The sequence below is a fragment of the Ascaphus truei genome, chromosome 6, assembly GCF_040206685.1.
Source record: "Ascaphus truei isolate aAscTru1 chromosome 6, aAscTru1.hap1, whole genome shotgun sequence".
NCBI lineage: Eukaryota > Metazoa > Chordata > Amphibia > Anura > Ascaphidae > Ascaphus > Ascaphus truei.
This window is the reverse complement of record NC_134488.1, coordinates 101148122-101175819: the sequence shown is the minus strand read 5'-3', so window position 1 is coordinate 101175819 and position 27698 is coordinate 101148122. Positions and strand designations below refer to the sequence as shown.

General features: G+C 51.9%; 1 protein-coding gene across 1 annotated transcript in view; it reads right to left on the bottom strand.

Moving 5' to 3' along the window:
* GRIN2D (glutamate ionotropic receptor NMDA type subunit 2D) overlaps positions 1-27698 on the bottom strand; it is a 370096-nt gene that overhangs the window by 51982 nt on the left and 290416 nt on the right. Inside the window, exon 9 of the mRNA XM_075605369.1 lies at positions 11877-12106. Within this exon, the coding sequence (XP_075461484.1) occupies positions 11877-12106 (230 nt within the window). The remainder of the gene's footprint in view (positions 1-11876; positions 12107-27698) is intronic.

Below are 27698 nucleotides of genomic sequence, written 5' to 3'. Positions count from 1 at the left end.
TAGGACTAGATAAGTAAGTTTTTCACATGTGTAGTTGAATTTAGCTTTGATACAAAAAGTAGGTGGCAAATTTAATTAGCGCTAAAAAGTCAATGGGCATTGCAATTACTTTCCCAAGTCAAGTTGAACATTTTTTAAAGTCGTGGAGTTGCCATTTTCCCACGTTAAAAATGGCGAAAGTGATTTTTTTTTACCACTTGGGTCATCTCGGTAGAACTTTTGACACCAAATGTTTGTTCGAATCTGTAGCAAAAGCCAATCTCGGTACGATTGCAAAAAAATTGATCATTATGCTCAACTCCAGTCCTCAAGCTCCCCACCCCCCCCCCCCTAGGTTTTCAGGAGATCCCTGATTCCGCACAGGTGGCTCAATCAGTCCCTGATTCAGCACAGGTGGCTCAATCAGAGGCTTAGTCTAAGACTTAGGCCCGGGCCATAGAGGGGGGGAGCCGTGCTGCACCGCGCTGATGCTGCGGCTTGCCTGCAGAAGCTGTGCGATTCCATGCACATACAGGCGAGCCAGCGTCCGCGATCGAAGGTGAGGGGAGACTGAGGGAGGCGGGGGCAGTGACGTCGCTGGGCCAATCGCCCGCGACGTACTGACGTCGACGTGACGTTTACGCAGCCCCGCTCTCATTGGAGGTTTTCAGCCGACAGCGCGCTGAAAAACAGCTTGGCGCTCGGCTGAAAACTCCAAAGCCTGAGCACGCCTGTGGACGCTCGCGCGAGCCCCCTCTCAAGGCATCCTCATTAAGGATGCAGGGGCTCAGCGCGGAGCGTCCGCACGCCTCAGCACAGCCTGTCCTTCTATGGACTCGGCCTAAGACTGTGCTGAAGCTGGGATATCCTGAAAACCTGGAGTGGAGTTGAGCACCTGTGCATTAGCTTACAGCCTCACTAGGCATCTTTAGTTATGACTTAATGTAGGTAAGCCACCTTAATATTACAGTTACATAGTTACATATTAATGGATTTGAGCTAGGGTATACCTATAATATTATTTCCACCAATGTCTGTGTGTAACGTTAACATTACGCTACTTTCTTTAGTGAGTCCAACTTTACCATTAAAATTAACTAAGGTTAATGTAACGTTAATGGTCCAACAGAGGTTAATGAGTCTGGACCTTAGTCTTTTGCAGGTAATCTCAATTTCCATCCTCCTTAAATACTAAATATCCGCCCCAAAATAGATGTACTGGTAAGAATGACAAAATTAGATTGATTAAGACAAAGGAAATGCACTCGTTTAGCATGCAAGTGAAGGGAAGAAGACTACGGGAGATGGATGGGCACTTTTTGGGGCTCAATTGAATGAGCACAGTGAGAAATTGCATCTCCTGGGAAAAGGACACAGGTCACAAGTTCCCTATGACAGAGACTAATATTCATGTATTTCAACTGTAACGCACAGGATTACAGCTTTTGCCCACTTTTGTGTTACGAGAGTCATTCAATTAGGCATAACTTTGAGATAACATTGAGCATTCATAAACCTTTGCAGAGATACAAATGACTGTAATAGCAATATTGCATTGTAAGGTTTTGGATACCATTAGGAAACTACAGTATTCCCCATATTGGCCATTTAAATTATATATAGAATATATAGTTAGATTGAAAACCCTCCGGGGCAGTAATTTCCTTTCCTATTGTCTGAGGATTTTGTTTGTTGCACGTATTGCATTATAATTCCCCATATAGTGCCAAGTACAGCTGTGGGCACTATATATATATATATATATATATATATATATAGCCCTGAAATATGGTTGTAGAGGAAAACAAAGATTAAGGAGGAAGTTAATTATGTCTAATGCATACTCAAACATTATTTGGAGAAACATCAAATACATTGGTGCTGGTATGTAAAAAAACAAAAACATTACAATAAACAGTTAATGAAAATGCCTGAAAATAATTTTTGGTCTTGAGTGATGAGCCTGTGTGAGATAAAGATCTTGAGTGTTTTTCGTCTTTCCCTACTGGTGGTGACTGATCCTATAGATAGAGAAGGGGTGCTGAACTCCAGTCCTCAAGCCCCCGCCCCACTCACCAGGTCAGGTTTTCAGGATATCCCAGCTTCAGCACCGGTGGCTCAATCAGGTTCAGTCGAAGACTGAGTCTCTGATTGAGCCACCTGTGCTGAAGCAGGGTCTGATTGAGTCATCTGTGCTGAAGCAGGAATATCCTGAAAACCTGACCTGTTGCTGGTCTTGAGGACTGGAGTTGAGCACCTCATGCGGTAGATAACTACTTAACAGTGAATTTTTAATCTTTTAAACTACTTTGATGATGAAAACAGGTTTAAACAGAATGATAGGGATAAGCATACAGTATGCACTTCAACCAGTACATAAACAGAATGGAACACATTATATACCATCGTCAAAAAAATATTGCTACACTAGGGAAACATCATAACAACTTCAAAAGGTGATGTGTCCCAGCTCCAGTTATTCACATGTCAGTGAGCAGATCATATAACAAACAACATATCACAGGATGGGAAGGGGGGGGGGGAGGAGAGGGGGGGGCGACTTAGCCACCCTTCATCAGGCTGACATTGAAATATCCACCGAGCATTTAGAACATGGTTGTTTCATGTTTTGCCGTGTGGCATAGTTTTTAAAAGAATGTGAGATGACATCTTAAAGAATTTAAAAGATGAGGTTTCTTGCGTGACTGGCCTAACATTATGGCACTGCAGGGCAGAGCTATGGGTCCTAAATGTATGTACCATATATTTGTGAAATCACTGTATGTCTGCGTCCCAAGGGTCAATCGCATTGGACCTTGGGCCTGTCACTCCGGCTCAGGCCATGCCCGCCCCCGCACACCTCTCATTGGCCTACGTCCAACACCAATGCCACACTGTCCCACCCCTCACTGACTCTCATTGGCCTGCGTCCAATGCCCGCCCCCGCACACCTCTCATTGGCCTGCGTCCCACCCCTCACTGACTCTCATTGGCCTGTGTCCAATGCCCGCCCCCGCACACCTCTCATTGGCCTGCGTCCCACCCCTCACTGACTCTCATTGGCCTGCATCCAATGACCGCCCCCGCACACCTCTCATTGGCCTGCGTCCAACAACAATGCCCTAATACTTCCACACTGTCCCACCCCTCACTGAGTTTTGGGAACGCTTTGTTTTTGCAACACCTAATCCTCTAATCCTCAACCTGCTCTGGGGCCACGCTTCACAGCTATCAAAACCTTCACGTCTGCTACCACAGACTGCCGAATCAGGTACAGAATCTACACACAACGCACAAACACAGCACACACACACATTCACACAACACCAAACACTGCAGACTGCCTCTTCAAACCCCCCCTCCCCTCCACGCCACACATCTCCCTCCCGCAACCGGACCGCGAGGCCGCGGCCTCCACTCACACACCATGGCAACGATGTCCCTCCCCCTATCCCGCTACCTCACACAGTGTAGCTCCCGCGAACCGCACAGCACGCCTCACATCTCCTGCACCTCACACATCTCCCTACCGCAACCAGACCGGAAGGCCCCCTACCCCGCTACACCATGCCACCAATGTCCCTCCCCCTATCCCGCTACCTCACACAGTGTAGCTCCCGCTACACACCACTCCCTCCCGCTACACACCACTCCCTCCCGCTCCATTCCCTCCCCGGCGGGGGAACAGGCAGGCTGCCACGCGGCGCCTAAGATGGCGGACCCCCTTCCTCCCTCGCGCTCCATTCCCTCCCGCTCCACTCCCTCCCGCTCCACTCACCACCCTCCCGCTCCATTCCCTCGCGCTCCACTCACCACTCCCTCCCGCTACACACCACTCCCTCCCGCTACACTCACCTCCCTCCCCGGCGGGGGAACAGGCTGCCACTCGGCGCGTAAGATGGCGGACCCCCTTCCTCCCTCGCGGCGCCGAGTGAGAAGATGGCGACGGCCGGAAGTACAGGTAGGTGTCGCGTGTGTTGCTCCCCCACCTCCCCCCCACCTGCGGCGCAGCCGCCGCACAGAACTGAGAAAGGGCGCATCACGGGACTGAGACGTGTGTGTGTGTGTGTGTGTGTGTGTGTGTGACACTGCCCCCCTCCTGTCCACTGCCCCCCCTCCTGTCCACTGCCCCCCCCCTCCTGTCCACTGCCCCCCCCTCCTGTCCACTGCCCCCCCCTCCTGTCCACAGCCCCACCCCTCCTGTCCACTGCCCCCCCCTCCTGTCCACTGCCCCCCCTCTCCTGTCCACTGCCCCCCTCTCCTGTCCACTGCCCCCCCTCCTGTCCACTGCCCCCCCTCTCCTGTCCACTGCCCCCCCTCTCCTGTCCACTGCCCCCCCTCCTGTCCACAGCCGCCCCCTCCTGTCCACTGCCCCCCCTCTCCTGTCCACTGCCCCCCATCTCCTGTCCACTGCCCCCCCTCTCCTGTCCACTGCCCCCCCTCCTGTCCACTGCTCCCCCCCCTCCTGTCCACTGCCCCCCCCTGTCCACTGCCCCCCCCCTGTCCACTGCCCCCCCCCCCTCCTGTCCACTGCCCCCCCTCTCCTGTCCACTGCCCCCCCTCTCCTGTCCACTGCCCCCCCCCCTCCTGTCCACTGCTCCCCCCCCCTCCTGTCCACTGCCCCCCCCCTGTCCACTGCCCCCCCTGTCCACTGCCCCCCCCCTCCTGTCCACTGTCCCCCCCCTCCTGTCCACTGTCCCCCCCCTCCTGTCCACTGTCCACCCCCTCCTGTCCACTGCCCCCCCTCCTGTCCACTGCCCCCCTCCTGTCCACTGCCCGCCCCCTCCTGTCCACTGCCCCCCCTCCTGTCCACTGCCCCCCCTCCTGTCCACTGCCCCCCCTCCTGTCCACTGCCCCCCCTCCTGTCCACTGCCCCCCCTCCTGTCCACTGCCCCCCCCTCCTGTCCACTGCCCCCCCCTCCTGTCCACTGCCCCCCCCTCCTGTCCACTGCCCCCCCCCTCCTGTCCACTGCCCCCCCTCCTGTCCACTGCCCCACCCTCCTGTCCACTGCCCCCCCCTCCTGTCCACTGCCCCCCCCTCCTGTCCACTGCCCCCCCCTCCTGTCCACTGCCCCCCCCCTCCTGTCCAGTGCCCCCCCCTCCTGTCCACTGCCCCCCCCTCCTGTCCACTGCCCCCCCCCTCCTGTCCACTGCCCCCCCCTCCTGTCCACTGCCCCCCCCCTCCTGTCCACTGGCCCCCCCCCCTTCCCCTTCCCCCCCCTCCACTGGCCCCCCCTCCTGTCCACTGCCCCCCCCTCCTGTCCACTGCCCCCCCTCCTGTCCACTGCCCCCTGCCCCCCCTCCTGTCCACTGCCCCCCCTCCTGTCCACTGGCCCCCCCCTCCTGTCCACTGCCCCCTTCCTCCTGTCCACTGGCCCCCCCCTCCTGTCCACTGCCCCCCCCCTCCTGTCCACTGCCCCCCCCTCCTGTCCACTGGCCCCCCCCCTCCTGTCCACTGCCCCCTTCCTCCTGTCCACTGGCCCCCCCCTCCTGTCCACTGCCCCCCCCCTCCTGTCCACTGCCCCCCTCCTGTCCACTGCCCCCCCTCCTGTCCACTGCCCCCCTCCTGTCCACTGCCCCCCCCTCCGTCCACTGCCCCCCCCTTCGTCCACTGCCCCCCCCCTCCTGTCCACTGGCCCCCCCTCCTGTCCACTGGCCCCCCCTCCTGTCCACTGGCCCCCCCTCCTGTCCACTGCCCCCCTCCTGTCCACTGCCCCCCTTCCTGTCCCCCCTTCCTGTCCACTGCCCCCCTTCCTGTCCACTGCCTCCCCTCCCCCCTTCCCACCACCTCCCCTCCCCCCTTCCCACCGCCTCCCCCCCCCTTCCCACCGCCTCCCCTCCCCCCTTCCCACCGCCCCCCCCCCTTCCCACCGCCTCCCTTCCCACCGCCTCCCCTCCCAACTTCCCACCCCCTTCCCACCGCCTCCCCCCCCCTTCCTACCCCCTTCCCACCGCCTCCCCCCCCTTCCCACCGCCTCCCCCCCTCCTTCCCATTGCCTCCCCCCCTTCCCACCGCCTCCCCCCCCTTCCCACCGCCTCCCCCCCCTTCCCACCGCCTCCCCCCCCTTCCCACCGCCTCCCCCCCTTCCCACCGCCTCCCCCCCCTTCCCACTGCCACCCCCCCTTCCCACCGCCTCCCCCCCCTTCCCACCGCCTCCCCTCCCCACCGCCTCCCCTCCCCCTTCCCACCGCCTCCCCTCCCCCATCCCACCGCCTCCCCTTCCCACCGCCTCCCACTTCCCACCTCCTCCCCCTTCCCACCTCCTCCCCCTTCCCACCTCCCCTTCCCACCGCCTCCCCCTTCCCACCTCCTCCCCCTTCCCACCTCCTCCCCCTTCCCACCTCCTCCCCCTTCCCACCACCTCCCCCCCTTCCCACCACCTCCCCCTTCCCCCCCCCCTTCCCACCACCTCCCCCTTCCCCCCCTTCCCACCACCTCCCCCTTCCCCCCCCTTCCCACCTCCTCCCCCTTCCCACCAACTCCCCCCCCTTCCCACCACCTCACCCCTCCTCCCCCTTCCCACCACCTCACCCCCCCTCTCCTGTCCACTGCCCCCCCTCTCCTGTCCACTGCCCCCCCTCTCCTGTCCACTGCCCCCCCTCCTGTCCACAGCCGCCCCCTCCTGTCCACTGCCCCCCCTCTCCTGTCCACTGCCCCCCCTCTCCTGTCCACTGCCCCCCCTCTCCTGTCCACTGCCCCCCCTCCTGTCCACTGCTCCCCCCCCCTCCTGTCCACTGCCCCCCCCTGTCCACTGCCCCCCCCCTGTCCACTGCCCCCCCCCCCTCCTGTCCACTGCCCCCCCCTCTCCTGTCCACTGCCCCCCCTCTCCTGTCCACTGCCCCCCCCCTCCTGTCCACTGCTCCCCCCCCCTCCTGTCCACTGCCCCCCCCCCTGTCCACTGCCCCCCCTGTCCACTGCCCCCCCCTCCTGTCCACTGTCCCCCCCCTCCTGTCCACTGTCCACCCCCTCCTGTCCACTGTCCACCCCCTCCTGTCCACTGCCCCCCCTCCTGTCCACTGCCCCCCTCCTGTCCACTGCCCCCCTCCTGTCCACTGCCCGCCCCCTCCTGTCCACTGCCCCCCCTCCTGTCCACTGCCCCCCCTCCTGTCCACTGCCCCCCCTCCTGTCCACTGCCCCCCCTCCTGTCCACTGCCCCCCCTCCTGTCCACTGCCCCCCCCTCCTGTCCACTGCCCCCCCCCTCCTGTCCACTGCCCCCCCCCCTCCTGTCCACTGCCCCCCCCCCTCCTGTCCACTTCCCCCCCCCCTCCTGTCCACTGCCCCCCCCTCCTGTCCACTGCCCCCCCTCCTGTCCACTGCCCCCCCTCCTGTCCACTGCCCCCCCTCCTGTCCACTGCCCCCCCCTCCTGTCCACTGCCCCCCCTCCTGTCCACTGCCCCCCCCTCCTGTCCACTGCCCCCCTCCTGTCCACTGCCCCCTGCCCCCCCTCCTGTCCACTGCCCCCCCCTCCTGTCCACTGGCCCCCCCCTCCTGTCCACTGCCCCCCCCTCCTGTCCACTGGCCCCCCCCTCCTGTCCACTGCCCCCCCCCTCCTGTCCACTGCCCCCCCCCTCCTGTCCACTGCCCCCCCCCCCTCCTGTCCACTGCCCCCCCCCTCCTGTCCACTGCCCCCCCCTCCTGTCCACTGCCCCCCTCCTGTCCACTGCCCCCCCTCCTGTCCACTGGCCCCCCTCCTGTCCACTGGCCCCCCCTCCTGTCCACTGCCCCCTGCCCCCCCTCCTGTCCACTGCCCCCCCCTCCTGTCCACTGGCCCCCCCCTCCTGTCCACTGCCCCCCCCCTCCTGTCCACTGCCCCCCCCCTCCTGTCCACTGCCCCCCCCTCCTGTCCACTGCCCCCCCCCTCCTGTCCACTGCCCCCCCCCCCTCCTGTCCACTGCCCCCCCCCTCCTGTCCACTGCCCCCCCTCCTGTCCACTGCCCTCCCTCCTGTCCACTGCCCCCCCTCCTGTCCACTGGCCCCCCTCCTGTCCACTGGCCCCCCCTCCTGTCCACTGGCCCCCCCTCCTGTCCACTGCCCCCCTCCTGTCCACTGCCCCCCTTCCTGTCCACTGCCCCCCTTCCTGTCCACTGCCTCCCCTCCCCCCTTCCCACCACCTCCCCTCCCCCCTTCCCACCGCCTCCCCCCCCCTTCCCACCGCCTCCCCTCCCCCCTTCCCACCGCCCCCCCCCCTTCCCACTGCCTCCCTTCCCACCGCCTCCCCTCCCAACTTCCCACCCCCTTCCCACCGCCTCCCCCCCCTTCCTACCCCCTTCCCACCGCCTCCCCCCCCTTCCCACCGCCTCCCCCCCTCCTTCCCACCGCCTCCCCCCCCTTCCCACCGCCTCCCCTCCCCACCGCCTCCCCTCCCCACCGCCTCCCCTCCCCCTTCCCACCGCCTCCCCTCCCCCATCCCACCGCCTCCCCTTCCCACCGCCTCCCACTTCCCACCTCCTCCCCCTTCCCACCTCCTCCCCCTTCCCACCTCCCCTTCCCACTGCCTCCCCCTTCCCACCTCCTCCCCCTTCCCACCTCCTCCCCCTTCCCACCACCTCCCCCCCCTTCCCACCACCTCCCCCTTCCCCCCCCCTTCCCACCACCTCCCCCTTCCCCCCCCTTCCCACCACCTCCCCCTTCCCCCCCCTTCCCACCTCCTCCCCCTTCCCACCAACTCCCCCCCTTCCCACCACCTCACCCCTCCTCCCCCTTCCCACCACCTCACCCCTCCTCCCCCTTCCCACCACCTCACCCCTCCTCCCCACCACATCCCCCCTCCTCCCCCTTCCCACCACCTTCCCCCTCCTCCCCATTCCCACCACCTCCCCCCTCCTCCCCCTTCCCACCACCTCCCCCCTTCCCACCACCTCCCCCCTTCCCACCACCTCCCCCTTTCTCCCCCTTCCCACCACCTCCCCCTTCCCACCACATCCCCCCTCCTCCCCCTTCCCACCACATCCCCCCTCCTCCCCCTTCCCACCACATCCCCCCTTCTCCCTCTTCCCACCACCTCCCCCTTCTCCCCCTTCCCACCACCTCCCCCCTTTGCCCCCTTCCCACCACCTCCCCCCTCCTCCCCCTTCCCACCACTTCTCCCCTTTCCCCCCGCTCCCCTTCCCCCCCCCCTCCCCTTCCCCCCCCTCCCCTTCCCCCCCCGCTCCCCTTACCCCCCCCGCTCCCCTTACCCCCCCCGCTCCCCTTACCCCCCCCTCCGCTCCCCTTCCCCCCCCCCCCCTCCGCTCCCCTTCCCCCCCCCCTCCGCTCCCCTTCCCCCCCCCTCCGCTCCCCTCCGCTCCCCTTTCCACCCCACCCCCTCCGCTCCCCTTTCCCCCCCCTCCGCTCCCCTTCCCCCCCCTCCGCTCCCCTTTCCCCCCCTCCGCTCCTCTTTCCCCCCCCTCCGCTCCCCTTTCCCCCCCCTCCGCTCCCCTTTCCCCCCCCTCCGCTCCCCTTTCCCCCCCCTCCGCTCCCCTTCCCCCCCCCCCCTCCGCTCCCCTTTCCCCCCCCTCTGCTCCCCTCCACCCCCCCCTCCCCTTCCCTCCACCCCTGCACCCCCCTCCCCTCCACCCCTTTCCCCTCCCACCCCCTCCCACACTTCCACCCCTTCCCCCCCTCCTCTAACCCTTCCCCCCCCGCTCCTCTAACCCTTCCCCCCCCGCTCCTCTAACCCTTCCCCTCCCTCCTCTAACCCTTCCCCTCCCCTCCTCTAACCCTTCCCCCCCCCTCCTCTAACCCTTCCCCCCCCCTCCTCTAACCCTTCCCCCCCCCTCCTCTAACCCTTCCCCCCTCCTCCTCTAACCCTTCCCCCCTCCTCTAACCCTTCCCCCCTCCTCCACCCCTTGCCCCCCTCCTCCACCCCTTGCCCCCCTCCACCACCCCCTCCTCCCCTTCCCGCCGCCCTTCGCCCTTCCTGCCCGCCTTACCGCCTCCCCACCCCCGCCTCTGCCTTTCACCCGCCCTTACTCCGGCCGCCTCTGCCTTTCACCCACCGCCTCACAGCCGCTGCACGCACTCAACAGACACCCGCCACACTCGACACATACCTGCCGCCACACACACCTGCTGCCTCCCGCCCCTACGCACCGACATCACTGACCCACCGCCTCACACCCTAGCAGGACCCCCACTCACAGACAGCACTCACAACCCACGCGCCACCCGCCGCCTCACACCCTAGCAGGACCCCCACTCAGACAGCACTCACAACCCACGCGCCACCCGCCGCCTCACACCCTAGCAGGACCCACACTCACAGACAGCACTCACAACCCACGCACCACCCGCCGCCTCACACCCTAGCAGTACCCCCACTCGCAGACAGCACTCACAACCCACGCGCCACCCGCCGCCTCACACCCTAGCAGGACACACGCCTCACATTTTTACATCACTTATGGCACCAAAATATACATTGTACTGTGGTGTGGTTACAATAAACCATTTTTATACAACATCGTATTACATTATCTTCCATCTTTCTTTTCAATATTATTATCCAACCTTTACAACAAATACTCACCTATTGTTCCACAATTTATAAATAATACTACCTATTACGCATTTACATCCCGGGCAACGCCGGGTCTCTCAGCTAGTGTACCATATATCTTAATTTATATTGTGTCATTAATGTACATAGAGCTTCACAGCAGTAGTACACGTGATATAATCATACAAATAATACAAATAACACATGATGGGGAAAAGTGCTTTCAGACATAAGTGACATTTAGGAAATGAGTCCCTGCCCCGAGGAGCTTACAATCTAATTTTAGTAGGTGTTGGAGGACTGGATTATCCCAGGACTGTCAAGAAAAAAAAGATTCTAAATATAATCTGAACATTAACTAAATTTTACGTACCACTTTCCATGCCCTTATTATATGCTATCTTTAGTTTGTTTTTCATGCTTTTGGAAGGTGCATCTAGGCAGCAAATTCCTGACAGGATCTATGCAATTATATATTGTGGTCGATTTCCCTGCATTCATGACTCAGGCCCTATTTTGAATAATTAATTGGCATTAGGGTATATTTTTAATTCTGACTGACTAACCATTGGCTTTACAAGTTACAACGTGTTTTTCTTCCCTTCACAGTGTCGCCTCTGCATAAAATAAACTGTTGTGATGCCAGCATGCACCTGTTCAATGACTTCTAGGTCACATCACTGGTTATATGTTGCTTGGTCCCAACTCAGTGGGCTGGCAATGGAAACCACTTTTAATGACATACTGTGTTCCTTCTTCCCACGATATCGTCAGCCAGCTGCCTATTTGGAAGGTGATGTCATGAGTAGTCGAGCAGGCACTAGAGAGGCTGACCTGAAACAATTCATTTTTATGCATCGCCCACTTTGCATTAATGTTGTCCTGGTGGCTTAGCTACAGTACCAATCTGGGAAGTGGTTTCCACTAGCTATAGGGGAAGTTGGAGGAGCAGTTCCTTGATGGATATAATGGGATAAAACTAGAAATGCTTCAATTTCTGCTCATACTTTTTCTTCTTTATTTTGGCATTAGGTAATCGGGCAGGTTTGAGTTGTTAGTTAAGTCTTTGTAAGAAACTTGCATAGATTGTGTCAGACCTGAAAAAATATAATATATATATATATATATATATATATATATATATATATATATATATATATATATATATATATATATATACAAATAATATTTGTTACATTTCATGACATGGTCAGTCATTTGAATGTCACAGCTAAGGTACTGTATGATAAAGACTAACTGTTTCTAAATCACAAGTACAATGAACTTTCTGCCCGCTTGCTACTGTAAGTGTTGCTATCCAGGCAGACTCCTATGTTTCTTATGCTTTGATATATACAGTGTTAACTGTGAATTGTATTGGGAGTTGGGACCATTAACATGCATTTGTAATCTCTTACTTTCTTATCACTCAGTCCGGATACTGTGTCAACATACTCTTCCTGGATCATGAAGGCTGCCAGGTTGGCAGTGTAGCTAGCCAGGAATATAACAGCAAAGAAAGCCCAGATGAGAACCATAATTTTGCTTGTGGTGCCTTTTGGGTTTTCTACTGGAACAGAGTTGTTAAAAACCAAAGCCCAAAGCAGCCAAATGGACTTGCCAATCGTGAACTTGGAACCGCCAGGATCTGAAATAAAATACAACAGTGTTATATTTCGTTTCTAAGCCCACAATTCATCTTCAGTCCACCAAGATAAAAGGTGAATTTCAAATTCATCTCTCGTTCATCAGGTCATAAAAGGAAGGGCTTGGGACTTCTTTGGAGATCTAAAGGTTAACTTAAACAGGGCTGCAGTTTCAGTATACTACAAATGAATATCTTTACCCGACACCTTGTTCAACAGTTTAAATCTGTATTCTGTAGTTTGTATTCTGTAGAAATGTCATATCATGTATCCTTAGTGCAAAAGCCATTTTTTTCTAAGTAGTATTTAACTTAAAGGTGGTCAAAATACAATTAAATAATGTAACAATCTAAAGGCTTTCCCGAAACTGATCTAGACGTGCTAAAAGCAAAGATATTTGACTTATTTTGGTTTTCCTGTAAATGTATTACAAATTACATACATAAGGGGGCTCTGAAGTGTTTATTAAGTAAGCGTTTTCTTTGCTGTTAACCCACCCTCTCTTTATCAGACAGCCAATAAAGATGAGGGGAGGGGAAAAGAGAATGCTTTGGCTATGCAAACTCGCGGTGAACACACAGTGGAATCAGACAAAAAAAAGTAACCAGTGGAAAGCAAACCTTTCCCAAGTCCCAGCTCACTGTGTTTACAAACTAACTTAAAAAAAATGTAAAATAAAAAATACTTACAGGTGTTAGATTTTTGGTAAAACAGCCGTCAGTCACTCAGATGTAACCCCTTAATTATGTCAGTGCCACGTGACCTTTCGAGGGGTGACCGTTATGAAAAAACACTAACACTTTTTTTTTGCAATGCTCATTTTATCTGGTTCTCCTGCCCCCGGCATCTCAAAGGAAAACTTGGTTACTAAGGAGGCATTATAAGTAAGGGTGGGCACTTTTACTGCCGTTCTGATTATTTAAAAAAATATTTTGCGAGAATTCCTGTGGATTATTTAGCTCTTTTTTTATTATGGGGGGGGGACTCAAAATGGAAGGAAAATGTTTTTTTTACACTTTTGAACTTGACTCGAATTTCCAAACAAACGTCAAAGTTTGCAAATTTTGGATTTTGAACGTGCAAATCTGTCCATCCTTCGTTAAAATGTTAAAAATTATTTTGAAATACTTGTTAGTCTGATTTTATTTTTAACCTAATAAACATGCCACTATTATTATTTTACTCTATGAGGGGCTTCTCTATTAGACCACAAATAAACTAATAATGAACAATAAACTCAGGAACCAAAAAAGGTGTTGAGTTAATAAGAGCTAGAAGCTTTGTCTCAATTTGTTAGTGCAGTCTCTGTTTATACAGTAAGCATCTTCTTTCCTTTAATCTCTGTTATTTGCCTTACAAACAAGCCCAGCATTCACCCCTTCTGTTGCAATCTTCATACTTTCTAAAACAGTGGTTGGCAACCTATTTTTCAATGTAGCCACAGGTGTGGCGAATGAGAAGTGAAAATCACCACTCAATGTAAAAATTGAGAAATTAGGTCGCTCAATCGAACATTTAAAACAACACACACTGTTCGTCTGCTTCACTCACCTCAGCACTATCACCTGCTGCTGCGTCACTCAGAAGTGTATGTACAGAGCTCCCAGGCATTTGGTAAGAAATCAGCTTTATTCTTTCTTTATTTGGTATTTTTTGGTTTGGATCTGTGGGGGAGTATACTGTGAGTATACTGGGAGTTTTATAGAGGGTTTTGGGTGTATTTTCAGGCTTAAAAACCGTTTTTGGTTTTCACCCAGGGGCTGCAGTGATTTAACCCAGCATAGCTGCAGTTTAGCTGGCTGGAAAACTGCAGTCTCACCCCCTCTCTCCTCCCTCACTACTGGAGGTTTTTACTGGTTGTTTAAACTTCCAATTTCACTCTTTTGTTTTTCTTAAGCCTGATTCCTTTTCTCACTTGCAATTGGGAGCTCTGTGTCTTTTCTTTAAAGACTTGTAAAATTGTGGTGTTTGCTTATTACAACAGAGAGAGAGTAAATAATAAGGGGAAAAAGATTTAAAACTGCAGCAGGTTTTTAAAAGCTGCTGTTTTTTCCCCTTGCAGAGAGATCTCTTCTTAAAGGGACAGTTCCTCTCAAAACCTCTCTCCCTAAGCAATACCCTCCCCTGACTTAGAGGCTTATTTGTTATCATGCCTGGAAAGGGGAATAGGACAAGTGCGGCAACGGGGGTGACGCCCGGATACAAAACACCAAAAACTGTGGCCCCTAGGAGCAACACCCTTAGTCACAGCCCTAGGCCTGGTCCTTCCAGTGCCCTGGCCACGCCTCCCCCAGCACCTGTTAGCAGCGTAACCCCTGCAGTCCCAGTTCAAACATGGGCGCATGTGGCAATTACAGGCGTTGACCCCAGCAACAACAATGCTGGGGCCACGCCCTGTCTGAGCAGGAAGCTTGGGGTGAGGTGCCCAATGTCACCTGGCCTAAACATGGAGATATATGTGAGGGCTGTGGCTGATGTGGTGGGTCCCTCTGCTGTGGTGGCGGCCAGCAAAATGTATGGCATAGCATACACTGTGTTTTATGGCACGGAGGGGGTTAGATGTTATCTGTGCAGAGAGCTGGGGCACACTCGTAGGAGTTGCCTCAAAGGGAACAGAGGACCCATCCCAACTCCTGCACCCACCCCTCCCTCTGCCAAGACACCCGGTACTGCTGTGCCCACCACAGCGGGGCCCTCAATGGCCCAGGTCCCTCCTGAGACCGCAGGAGATGTCGCTGTCCCATCCGGAACAGTGACTTCTGCACCTCTTCCTGGAGAGCGGAAGGAAGGAGAGGGGGTCGCCCTGGAGCGGCCAGCCTCTGTTATCGCTGTCTCCCCCCAGGAGGAAACATCCTGTGCCGCTGCGCCCACCACAGCGGAGCCCTCGGGGGCCCAGGCCCCTGCTGGGACCACAGGAGATGTCGCTGCCCCATCTCGGACAGTGACGTCTACACCTCTCCCCCAAAGAAAGAGAGAGAGGGAAAAGCCCTCGAAGGCCCAGGCCCCCTCTGGGACCGCAGAAGATGTCACTGCCCCATCTCAAACAGTGACATCTGAACCTCTCCCCAAAGAACAGAGGGAGAAGGAAAAGATCTCGAGGGCCCAGGTCCCCCCTGGGACCACAGAAGATGTCACTGTCGCAACTCAAACAGTGACATCTGAACCTCTCCTCCCAAAAAAGAGGGGGAAGAACAAAGTCACCCCACAACAGTCACCCTCTGTCGCTGTCCCCCCCCCCAAGAACCTCCTAACCCCATTGTAAGCACCGTACAGGGTGAAGGGGAGCGGGAGGAAACTCCTGCTATGGAGACAGTGGCACCCTCTCCTGGGAAATCAATCCCCAGGAAGAGCAAATCTAAAACCAATAAGAGGGTGATTGAGGAGGTTGAGAAGGGTAAACCATATTCCGTTTACCCTCTGAAGTCTCGGAAGCGGAAAGAAAAATCAGTTCCGCACAAGGTAGTCCTGTCTGGCCCACTGGTTGGGATTAACCAGTGTAAGCCGGATCCCACAAATGTACAGCCCCCCCCCCCTCGAATTTCTGGAAGGAATGCAGCTGGAGGTACCCGACGCCTCTGGGGACGTTGGGGAGCCTCCCAGCGCCCCTCACGGTTGGAGAGCGTCCCCCGGAAAATTGTGCTTCGGTGAATTTGACATGCCGAATGCACCTATCTTCAGAGCCAGCCAAGATCCCCCTCCGGCTGTACCGCCTTCGGGTGACGCACATAGGGATAAAAAGCCCCGGTTTGCATCACCAGAGGAAGGAGATGGGTTAGGGCTGACCCCCGTGGATGAGAGTTTTGAGGGTGTTTTGGTGAGCACATCAGATTACATCTGGGAGTTGTCTGACCTGAACCCTCTTGGTGCAGAGTTTTGGGCAGGCACTTTGTTGGGAGTGAACGCTGGCAAAGACCCTCCCTATGAAGCCCTTGCTAATGAGTGCCCCCCCATGGTTGGTGAGAGCTCTCCCGCGGATGGTGGGTGCCCTCCCGCGGACGGTGGGGGCCCTCCCGCGGATGGTGAGGGCCCTCCCGCGGTTGGTGAGTGCCCTCCCGTGGGTGATACGAACACCCGTGGCATGTGTGCTTCTGTGGCCCCCGAGGACTCTCGGGAGACCACTGCCTCTGCCATGTCGCTACCAGCTGCCCCTGAACATCCTGACTCGGGGATGGAGGTGGAGAGCACAGTGGACCCCCTCCATGGAAACACAGAGGAGGGGATCCTATCTAGGGCTGAGAGAGGCCCCCTCAGAGAAGGACGGGGGTCTTGAATTCTCCAGCCAAGAGCAGCCTGGGGAGTTGGGGCTTAGTGGGGAGTCCTCTGGCACCATGAAGTCGGTGGACTCCTCGATCCCCGTTATCCCTGCCCGGGAGTTAGATAGTTTCCTGGATGCTACCCTCTGTAGACACGGACATACGAAGGTGCAGTTGGCCCTTGAGAGGTGGAAGGATGCTTCGGTCATTCTCCACTCTCTCAGAGTATATATCAAGGCTAACCACAAGGCCAAACTTTCCGGGACTATCGAACATGTTCGGGTCCTAAAGTTTAACAAAGTGTTGCGAGAGCACGTAAGGTCTTCTCGGGGTATAGTACCCTGAGCGCCTATGGGAAGCAAGACTCTTGATTACCAATGGCTTTGAGCATCGGTACGCTAAACGTAAATGGATGTAAGGACGGGTTTCGCAAGTTCCAGGTACTCTCCTTTTTACAAAAGGGAAAGTATTCTGTGAGTTTCCTGCAGGAAACCCATACCACTCCAGAGGCTGAAGCCAGTTGGCATCTGGAGTGGCGAGGCAAGGTCTTTTTCAGCCACCTCACTTCGACATCTTGTGGGGTGGTGACCCTGTTCTCTGAATCCTTTCAACCTGAGCTGCTGTTTGCCAAAACTGTTGTTCCAGGTCACCTGTTGCATCTCAGGGTCCGACACGAGGACTACACGTTTAATTTCTTGAACGTGTATGCTCCTGCCACCGGACCCCTGAGAAGGCAGTTCTTCGTCAGATTGTCCGAATACCTGGAGACAGTCGACGCGGATGAACACGTGGTGCTCGGGGGTGATTTTAACTGCACCCTCGAGGCTCTGAGGGACTGGAATGGTCCAGAGCCACACCCGGGTTCTGTGTCCGCCTTGCGGGAGGTTATCACCCGCTACTCCTTGGTAGACGTCTGGCGAGAACAACATCCAAGGGTATCCACTGAGTTCATCTATGTTAGAGTGGTTAGAGGTGGACGGATATCCTGGTCCCGGATCGATAGGCTGTACATATCCAGCCACAGCCTGTCGCGAGCTCAGTCCAGTACCATTAGGCTAGCGCCGTTTTCGGACCACAATTGTGTCCGTGACGGTGGCGCTAATACCAGCAGCGCCCTCGGCCACCTATTGGCATTTCAACAATACGTTGTTGGAGGACAAGGGGTTTGCGACGTCGGTCCGAGACTTTTGGATGGCCTGGAGAGGTTGCAGGTCAGACTTTGCCACGTTAGAGCATTGGTGGGACGTGGGCAAGGTTCATCTGCGCCTCGTTTGTCATTGAGCACACTAAAGGTGCCAGCAGGCGGCGCGATGCTGAGATCGAGACCGTTTGGGAAGAGGTGCTCGATCTCGAGAGGCGGCTGTCTGTGGCAGGAGACCAATTCCTGCAGTGTGCGTACGTGGAGAGGAAGTGCGCTCTCCGGGACTTGAAGATCGGAGAGCTCGGGGGGCGTATGTGCGATCCCGCATCCACTTCCTTCGGGAAGAGGGTCGCGGGTCGCGCCTCTTCTACGCGCTGGAGAAAAAGAGGGGAAACCGTAAACATATCACCTGCTTGCTAGCAGAGGACGGTACCCCTCTGACTGACCCGGAGAGCATCCGGGACAGAACCCGGAGGTTTTACGTAGATCTTTTCTCTCCGGAGTCCATCCAGCCAGATGCGTGCAGGGTCTTATGGGAGGGGCTTCCCACGGTCAGCGAGGGTGGAAGAGAGCGGCTTGAGTTACCTTTGACTCTGGCTGAGCTCTCTGAAGCTCTTAATCTCATGTCCCACGGAAAAGCGCCGGGGCTAGACGGGCTGACTGTGGAGTTCTTCCGTTTTTTTTGGGAGATGCTGGGACCTGATTTCACCGAGGTCCTGGCCGAAACCCTGGAGACTGGTGAGATGCCCCTTTCATGTCGGCAGGCAATACTGTCTCTGCTGCCGAAGAAGGGGGATCTCCGCCAGATCTCTAACTGGCGACCGCCTCACTGCTCAGCATGGATTATAAGATCGTAGCCAAAGTGCTCTCGCTGAGGCTCAAGTCCGTGCTGGCAGAGGTGATTCACCCCGACCAGTCCTATACTGTCCCGGGCCGGAGCATTCATGACAACATTTTTCTGGTCCGGGACCTGCTACACCACGCGCATAGGACTGGTCTGTCACTCGCCCTCCTGTCCCTAGATCAGGAGAAGGCGTTTAACAGGGTGGATCACCGTTGCAGACCCTGCGGGAGTTTGGCTTTGTCCCACAATTTGTGGGCTTTCTCCGGATGCTGTACGCCTCTGCAGAGTGTCTGGTAAAAATTAATTGGTCCCTGACGGCACCTTTTGTGTTTTGTCGGGGAGTACGTCAGGGGTGTCCCCTGTCTGGGCAACTATACGCGCTGGCCATCGAGCCCTTCCTCTGCCATGACCAGGAAGGAACAGGCAGTGGGGGTTGATTTCCTCACCGAGCCCCTGCTGTATAATCCGGCAGTGGGGGCTCGGATGTTGGATTCACCCTCTATTTGCCGCCGGCTAATCCTGGCGCAAGTGACCAGAGTCGGGGATCTCCTGGACTATGAGCGGCAAGACTGGGTAAGCGCAGAGGTGCTTGCGCCCCGTATGGGTATGCTTACTGCCCGTGTCCCTCGTCGTTTGATCCGGGAGATTAAAGATGCAATCCACCCCGACTCACGCACCTTCATCGAGGGGTTTTGCAGACTGGAGAGCACTGTCAACCTATCAACTTCAGCTCTCCGGATCTTTGCGTAGAACCCAAACCACGGCAACCTCAGCAGGTTGGGGGATATGTCCCCGGCATGTTTCCGCGGCATGCCGAGGAAAGTCCTGTATTCTCTGGTGCTCCATATAGTGCACTACCTCGCCCTTGTCACCCGCCCAGATACCATCTGGAGGTGGGTATTTCATGGGAACGAGGGCGAGAGACCCCGGTGGAGAGAGCTCTATTCAGCTTTGGTTCCGCGTCCCGCTGGGGATTTGAGTTGGAGGGTCCACCACAGTGCACTGAGCACAGGAGAGTACTTGGCACACTTCACGGACTCCCCCGCCGCCTGTCCCTTCTGTGGCGAGCGGGAGTCCGTATTCCACATTTATCTGAGCTGCGCCAGACTGCAGCCCCTCTTATCCACCTTGAGGAGCCTTCTTCTGCAGTTCTGGCTGGGTTTTTCCCCTCATCTTTTTATTTTTTGGTGCCCAGTGTCCCGAGACAATAAGCCTAGGGATCTCCTAGTCAACCTGCTCCTGGCAGTGGCTAAGGTAGCCATTTACAAGACCAGGAGGCAGTGTTTGGAGAGGGGGGTCCCAACGAACGTCGTGGCAGTATTCCGGGCGCTGGTGCACTCCCGTATTCGGGCAGAGTTCATGTACGCCGAGTCTGCTGGGACGGTTTCGGAGTTTGCCTCCCAGTGGGCGTTAGGCGGGGTGCTCTGCTCGGTATCCCCCATCATGGGTTCTTTTGAGTTAACCCTTCTTTTTTAAGTGCACTTTTTACAGTGCACTTGTTGGTTCCCTTATATATTTGTTTGACTGGTTTTTCTTTGTTCTACTTGGCAACAAGTAGAATTGCTGTTTAACTGAATTGGCCGGCTTCGCCGGCCAATCAGTATTAAACCAGATCAAAATAGGCTGCTTCACTTCTTTGACTCATTCAGAAAGCAGAAACTAGCACACGCCCCCAGTAAAAAGTTTATTTTACCGTGGGAGCTGGCAAACTCAAATTCACCACTTGTAGCGATTGGCAACAGGGTTGCCCACCTCGGTTCTACAGCATAACTAATTGCGCTTTCATGGCAGGTAAGAGCAAGGCAACCACAATTCATACATCACAACCATGTGTGTGTAGCTTCCAATCTACGTACAGTATTCTGCTATAGACAGACACAATGTTACACAGAACTTTCAGGCTGACCCAATAAAAGATATCACAACTTGCACTATATAAAGTCCCCCCAAAAAAACAAATTGTCATTAGACGGACAGTTTAAGGAGGAATGACACTTGCTTGTTCTTTCACAATTCCAGGTCAGAAAATGTCGAGGACAAATGATGTGCTGGTGATCTTGAAATCGTCCGATAATGGTCTATTACCATGTGCAGGTTTAAGTGGTGCAGTTGGTTCTGTTCTCAGCTCTTCCCAGAATCTCGTTTTATTCAGGTTGAGAAATACTGTACTTAGATCTTTTACATTAGGCTGGAATGAACTGGGACAGAATGCTTGTATTGTTTATTATGCAGAGAGGGGCACATTATGAACGATATACAGTATTGTGCACCGCTTTTTATTTCTGCAATTTCAATGCCGATTTGGGTTGTTTCCATATGATTAAGAAAGTGTACACAAAAGTATGATTAGGAAGTTTAAGATTGGCTTCCCCCTTGTTTATAATAACTGTTCAGAGGCTGCCAAGGTGATATTAGTAATAGGGGGAATTAGCATTTGCAAAATCTCCTAGCTACACAAGAGTGACATTAAGGGTGAATGCTTTCATGTTACTTGTTTAAATGGACAGATGCTATAATTAAGCACATCTGGACTGTTTTTTTTATTAGGGATTTCAATGTCCATATACACAGTATGACTGAGCCACTAATTGAGTCAGCTGTGCTGAAGTAGGGATATCCTGAAAACCTGGCCTGCTTGCGGCCCACGAGGACTGGACTTGTGCAGGCCTGAGATACACTATACGGCGTCTATATATCAAGTTAAAACTGGTGCAATTCAGGGCCAAAAATTCACCAAATGTATCAAAGCGAGTCAACTGAATTTTTTATTTCATGATAAAACTGGTGAACCACTTTTACCTTCATGGTTAAATCCCCATGTTTTGGTATCTTACTTATCAACCAATGATGAAATGAAGTTCATACCTTAAAACAACTAAACTTTAAGGCTGCATCTTAGCTCCCTCATACCTACTCCAGTGTCTGATAACCTTCCACACCTGTGTATTACACCGAAGCGCACGACAGACTCCCTGGTACTTCGTGCATCTATGATCCAAACCTGTGTAATCTGATATATATCAAGTTTAGCCGGTCTAGAACATTTGGCCGCGGGCGTTTCGCCACGACCAAATGGCAGCCGGCGCTTCACCGCGACTCTCTCCGCTGCCAGAAGCTGCCGCCGCTGGTCACTTCGCCGCCATGGTAAGTAAACCCCTTACCCTAAAACACCCAACCTTAATCCCTTACTCTAAAACACCCAACCTTAATCCCTTACTCTAACTCACCCTACCATAATTCCTTACTCTAAAACACCCTACCTTAACCTAAAACACCCTACCTTAATCCCTTACTCTAAAACACCCTACCATAATTCCTTACTCTAAAAAACCCTACCTTAATCCCTTACTCTAAAACATCCTACCTTAATCCCTTACTCTAACTCACCCTACCTTAATCCCTTACCCTAAAACACCCTACCTTAATCCCTACCTTAATCCCTTATCCTAAAACACCCTACCATAATCCCTTAACCTAAAACACCCTACCTTAATCCCTTACTCTAAAACATCCTACCTTAATCCCTTACTCTAAATCACCCTACCTTAATCCCTTACCCTAAAACACCCTACCTTAATCCTTACTTTAATCCCTTACCCTAAAACACCCTACCTTAATCCCTTACTCTAAAACATCCTACCTTAATCCTTTACTCTAAAACACCCTACCATAATCCCTTACCCTAAAACATCCTACTTTAAACCCTTACCCTAAACCCCCCTACTCTATGCCCTTACCCTAAAACCTCCTACCTTAACCGCTTACCCTAAAACACCCAAGTCTAAAACCTTACCTAAGAAAAAAACAACCCTAACTGCTATAACCCCTTAAATGAACTCTCTACCCTAACTAGCAATACAATTTACCTTGGAAGTGGCTGGCAGGGTGTAGGGTCCATCTGCGGCAAAGCAGCGGCGGCCATTTGGTCACGGCGAAACGGCCACGACCAAATGTCCCATTACGACGTTTAGCCGCCCATTACAGTCACACAGTTTGTAATCATAAAGCAATGTAGTCATTTATCATCAAGAATTTTCTTAGACATATCTCAGTTCTGCGGATTATTGCAAACATAAAATAATGATCAGAGAAAATATGAAGAAAAATAAAGAAAAGAGATTAAACAGGTGTCTAGCAACTCTGGCTCCTCCTGTTTCTCCAGATATTCAATCCCACAGCTATTCATGCAAGTAAAAGAAAAATCTGAGCACAGCTCTGTACCCTGATGCTAACAAATGCTTTATTGCAAAGGACTCTCAAAGTAATATTAGAACAGCAAAAAGGTCATGTCTGGTATGCACATTAATACAAAATCTCTGCAGCCACTCCCATGTTATAACAAATATTTTTCAATTGACATGTATGTATGTATTTCTGTACATACAAAAAACAAGAAATCAGGGCACTCAAACAGGTATACCAAAAAGAATAAGTGACTTATCTTTGCAGTCAGGGTGCTTGCAGAGCAGCTGGGATTACCATCCAGCAGTGGAAATAGATAACACAAAAATCAAATATTTTTGTTGCACTCTGTTGGATATTTTATTTATAAAATATTTTACCAGGAAGTAATACATTGAGAGTTACCTCTCGTTTTCAAGTATGTCCTGGGCACAGGATATAAATCTGGTTTTAATGCATCAAGCAAGCATGCGAGGTCAGTACAAGATAAAGGGCGCTATGTTTTTGACCTCCCGCTCCTTTATCTAGCTAGATAAAGACCGGGAGGTCCGAAACGTCGCTCCCTTTATGTTCTACTGACACACACACACACACACACAGTTTTGTATTACGCAGGGCTCAGTGCAGAGGCTTTCGCTGGGCCTCTTACCTTAATTGATTGTTTTATTGACTTACTGCTTGTTCGATTGCTCTGTTTGGTATGTAACACACTTTTGTTTCATTGACTTATTAATTGATTAATTGCTCTGTTTGTTATGTAACACACTATTGTATGGGTATATATGTCTGACATGATCACCATGTCTGTGCACTCCCTTGAGAAAGGTCCCTCTGTGAGGACCGAAACATCGGTGTGTGTGCCACGTATCTCAATACAGTTTTATTTTGAACTACTACCTCTTGTGTTCTGTCTCGGTTTCCTGCACGGCTGTCCAGTGAAAATACTGTGTGTATGTATGTATGTGTATATATGCACCGAGCACTGCGTAATATCAAACCGTGTGTGTGTGTGTGTGTATGTACAGTATATATATATATATATATATATATATATATATATATATATATATATATATATATATATATATATATATATATATATATATATATATATATATATATATATACTGTACATATACACACACACACACACGGTTTGATATTACGCAGTGCTCGGTGCAAGGGCTTTCGCAGGGCCTCTTGCCTGTTCCTATGCGGCATCACGTTGTAATAACGTGGCGACGCCATGTGATGTCACGTTGTCATGGAAACAAATTGATCAGTTCCCTTTACTCCACATTTGTTCAGAGACTATTCAGTGGAACAAAGAAATTCTTGAACTACATGTGCAACTAATGGGACAGGCTCCTATTGTTCCAGTTTTTGCACATCTATACGGGACTGGAATTGTTATTGTTTTGTCATTCTGCGCCAAGGATTCAATTTGTCTGTTCAGGTGGTATTTGAACAAGCTTTGGAAGGCTTGTTTTATTTTACCCCTTATGCTGCCATTTTTTGATCAAAGACTGCTGTGCAACACTCCTTGGATCAAATTATATCCACTTCTATCACTTACTGGCTAATCTGTATAAGTGGTTGTTCACAGGAGATCTCTGTAGATCATCTATAGGCATAGGCCCGTGTTTCAGGGTCATCTCATTTTATTGACCTAGGTAACCATTTTAGTTGTGCAACCGGCACAATTGCTGCACTGGCAGTTTTTAGGCTTAGTGCTTAGTGTATGTTGTTAGTTAGTTCCGTTCAGTTGTCTATTCCACACATACCAGTAGTTTGCCATTTTTTACTATGTCACTTTTTTCAAGTACAGCCCTTAGGGGGCAGAACATTGAGGAATCATTCTCAGATAGTAAAGATTTTGAAGGTGTCAATATTGAAGTAGAGAATTTAGACACACAATTTCAAAAACCTGAGAAGTTATTAACAAAGGAAATGAAACAACTATGGGATATTGTGACTCTCAAAAAATATAGAGAGAACAGACGAATCCCTCGGGGTTTAAGAATTCTTAAATCACCCACACTGGATTTAGAGAACGAGGCATTTATTAAGGAATGGAATTTTGTGTTGGATACTTGCTCGTTTGGCCTTAGGCTGTTATTAATCAAACACAGAGCAGAATCCATGATAATTTTAGGTAAGGAAATGGTGGGACTTAAGGAACAGTTAGTTCATTGAGTTACAAGAATACAAATGTCTTGAGGAAAAGGTACAGCATGAACAGAAAAAATAGAGAAAGAAGTGATCAATACAAAACAAAAAAAAAAGTTTTATAGAGACAAGAAAGATTACAAACTTAAACAAGAGAGGAATTGGAGAGGAGGTAAACCTGAACTAGAGAAAGATCAGGAAGAAGGGACAAAAGAAAAAAATAAAACACCCTCAAAAAAGGATACACAAGAGAGATTGAGGTATACTAACAGGCCGAATAGTAACACTAAAAAAACAGAGAAAAGCGAAATTATGGAAATAAGAACTTTAGGAGATGGGACAATTCATCCACACATCATGCCACTTGGCATGATGACAGATATGAATCTAGATATAACCAGTCTGCTATATATGGTAGGTCATGGGGACGGGATTCAAGAAGGGATCCCAATAATGGATCATATGAAAATAAAATCTCCGATGTTGTTCAAGAAAGACCTGTTGATTTTCAGAACTTAACTCCATCTTTTTTAGACAAGCGCAGAAGTATGGACCCCCCCCCCCCCCCCCCGAGAAAAAGAGGACAGTCCGTTTTGGAGACCCGACATAGATCGTCCCTTCAGGCGCAAAAGGGTAGAGTATTCAGAGGAAAACGAGGAGGAAAGAAAAATAATATATTCAACATTAGTGACTATAAGTTGACAGAAATTGAGAGTGTGGTTCTTTCCAAGGGGCTTAATTTTGCCCCAACAGAGGGGCCAAACATGTTCAACTTATATGTGGATGTACAGAAATTCGCAAGAAAATTGACCTTGAAGAAATACTATTTAAAAGATGCAATTAGTAGACCCGTGATCAATGATATTAGTGGAGCCTTCGGTAGTGAGAGGATTTTGCATACCCCTTTCAAGAAACCATCCACGTTTTATCCAAAAATGGTGTGTGGTAAGGTGGGGGGGGGGGGGGTAACAAATTAAATCTGATTTCCAAATGTGAAAGTTGTTGGATTTACATATTAAAAAACTCTTACCCCCTCAGGTCTCAACATAGAATTTAATATGGCATCCTTTCTTAAGGGTTACATTTCATAGCATTTTTCTATGATTATATCTGTATAGATTTTCCTCAGTCTCCTTTAAAAGTTTTATTTCATATTGTGTATTGTTTTACTGTGTGCATATAGTGTTTACACAATGGCACTCAAAGAGTGCTTTAACCTACTGTGGCTATAATAAGCTCATTATACAATGGCTGATTGTATTTCAGTAGATCGTATCATGTATTTTAAGTTTTGATGCTGGGACATCAGCTTTTTATTTCACTGCAGTGGATTTGACAACACAGCATGGGTTTGCTAACACAAACCTGCAAAGGTTAATTTGAATGTGCTTAAACGGGCTCTATATAAGCCTGTGTATCACTAGCTAGCTCCATTACCCCTGACAAAGTGACGCATTACATGAAGAAACGCATAGGGTGGAGCTACTTTTGGTCCATGAGCAGGGGCAGCTGCAGTGTGGGCGCTCGGTGGTGACGTCATCTGTAAGCAGTGATTGTTGTCCCCCCTCCCATTTCCCCCCCCCTTCTCCTTCCTCCCTTCCTTTCCCCCCCCCCCCTTTTTTAACTCCCCTCCCCTTACCCTTGTTTTATTTCCCATGTTTAAATGTTATTTATATGTCATTAATGTTATTAATGTTGTTATTTAGAATGCACATACACTTTGCCATTTATGCTGCTATTATGCATATTTTATTGCACTTGACTATATGGGACACATGTTTTTGGCTCCCCTTTAAGGTCTGTTTACCTTTCTATACACACATATATATTTATATAGTGTAATTCAACATGGATCAAAGATATGAATAGGGAGGACTTTTCAATATGGCCCGCCCCTACCAGTATACGAGCCTGATTGGCCATGCAGTCATTGGGTATTAACCAATGACGCACAGCATTAGACCTATAAAGGACCCCTAAACAGGTGCCCCAGATATCGCCTGAAGAAGTTTACTTTGGTAAACGAAACGCGTCGCGACTGTTGTGGCTGGCGGTTTTACTACCCACCACCAGTACACATTCAAGTGTATCGTTTCTGCCCGTTCCCGATCGTTTCTACGCTATCAATAACGGACAGGCATCCTAAGGACACCTATAGAGGGCTCCGGTTCCTGCGCATGCGCGCTACACTCCTCACCACGCTACCACACGTGGAGAATAGGAGACAGAACGGAGACAGCCCCAGCGCGCGGGTCTGATCTCCCAGAACTGAGACTGCCCTTCTATTTCCTATGTGATGCGCTACTCCTGTGATAGACATCAGAATCGGGGATTATTAAAGAAATTTCATATGTAAGTCACTATTATTTTTATTTGTTGCTAATACAATTTATATCTCTCATCTTGGTGCGCTTTTGTGTTTCTTCTTTTTTGCGATCGGAGGAGGAAGGTTTACCGCAATGACTTACACCACCGAACACCAGATCAGGAGGCTCAAGCCGTGGACGGCAATTTGTGTTGTGTGTTTCAAGCAGGCACATTGGCAACAAAGCTGCTGTTGACTAGAATAAGGGTGGAAGGGAGGATCAAAGAACAGCAAATAAACCTTTTATATGCCTGTGATCACTTTTTACTCTGTGAGGACTTGTGGGATAAAGTGGGTTCCTTTATCAGAGGTGCTGTGCAATGGCTTGTCCACTTCTTTATTCTTAAGGGAAATATCTTTGGAGGAAAAGTGAAATTAAAGATGCCCGTGTCGGTAATAGGATCAGTTCCCGTTATCCCACATTTGTACAGACTATTCAGTGGAACAAAGATTCTTGAACTACATGTGCAACTAATGGGACAGGCTCCTATTGTACCAGTTTTCCACATCTATACGGGACTGGTATTGTTATTGTTTTGTCATTCTGCGCCAGGGATTCAATTTGTCTGTTTCAAGTACCATATGCCATAGGTTTTTCCCAGAGAGGTCACTGGCATAGAAATATGAGAATTCCGTGTTT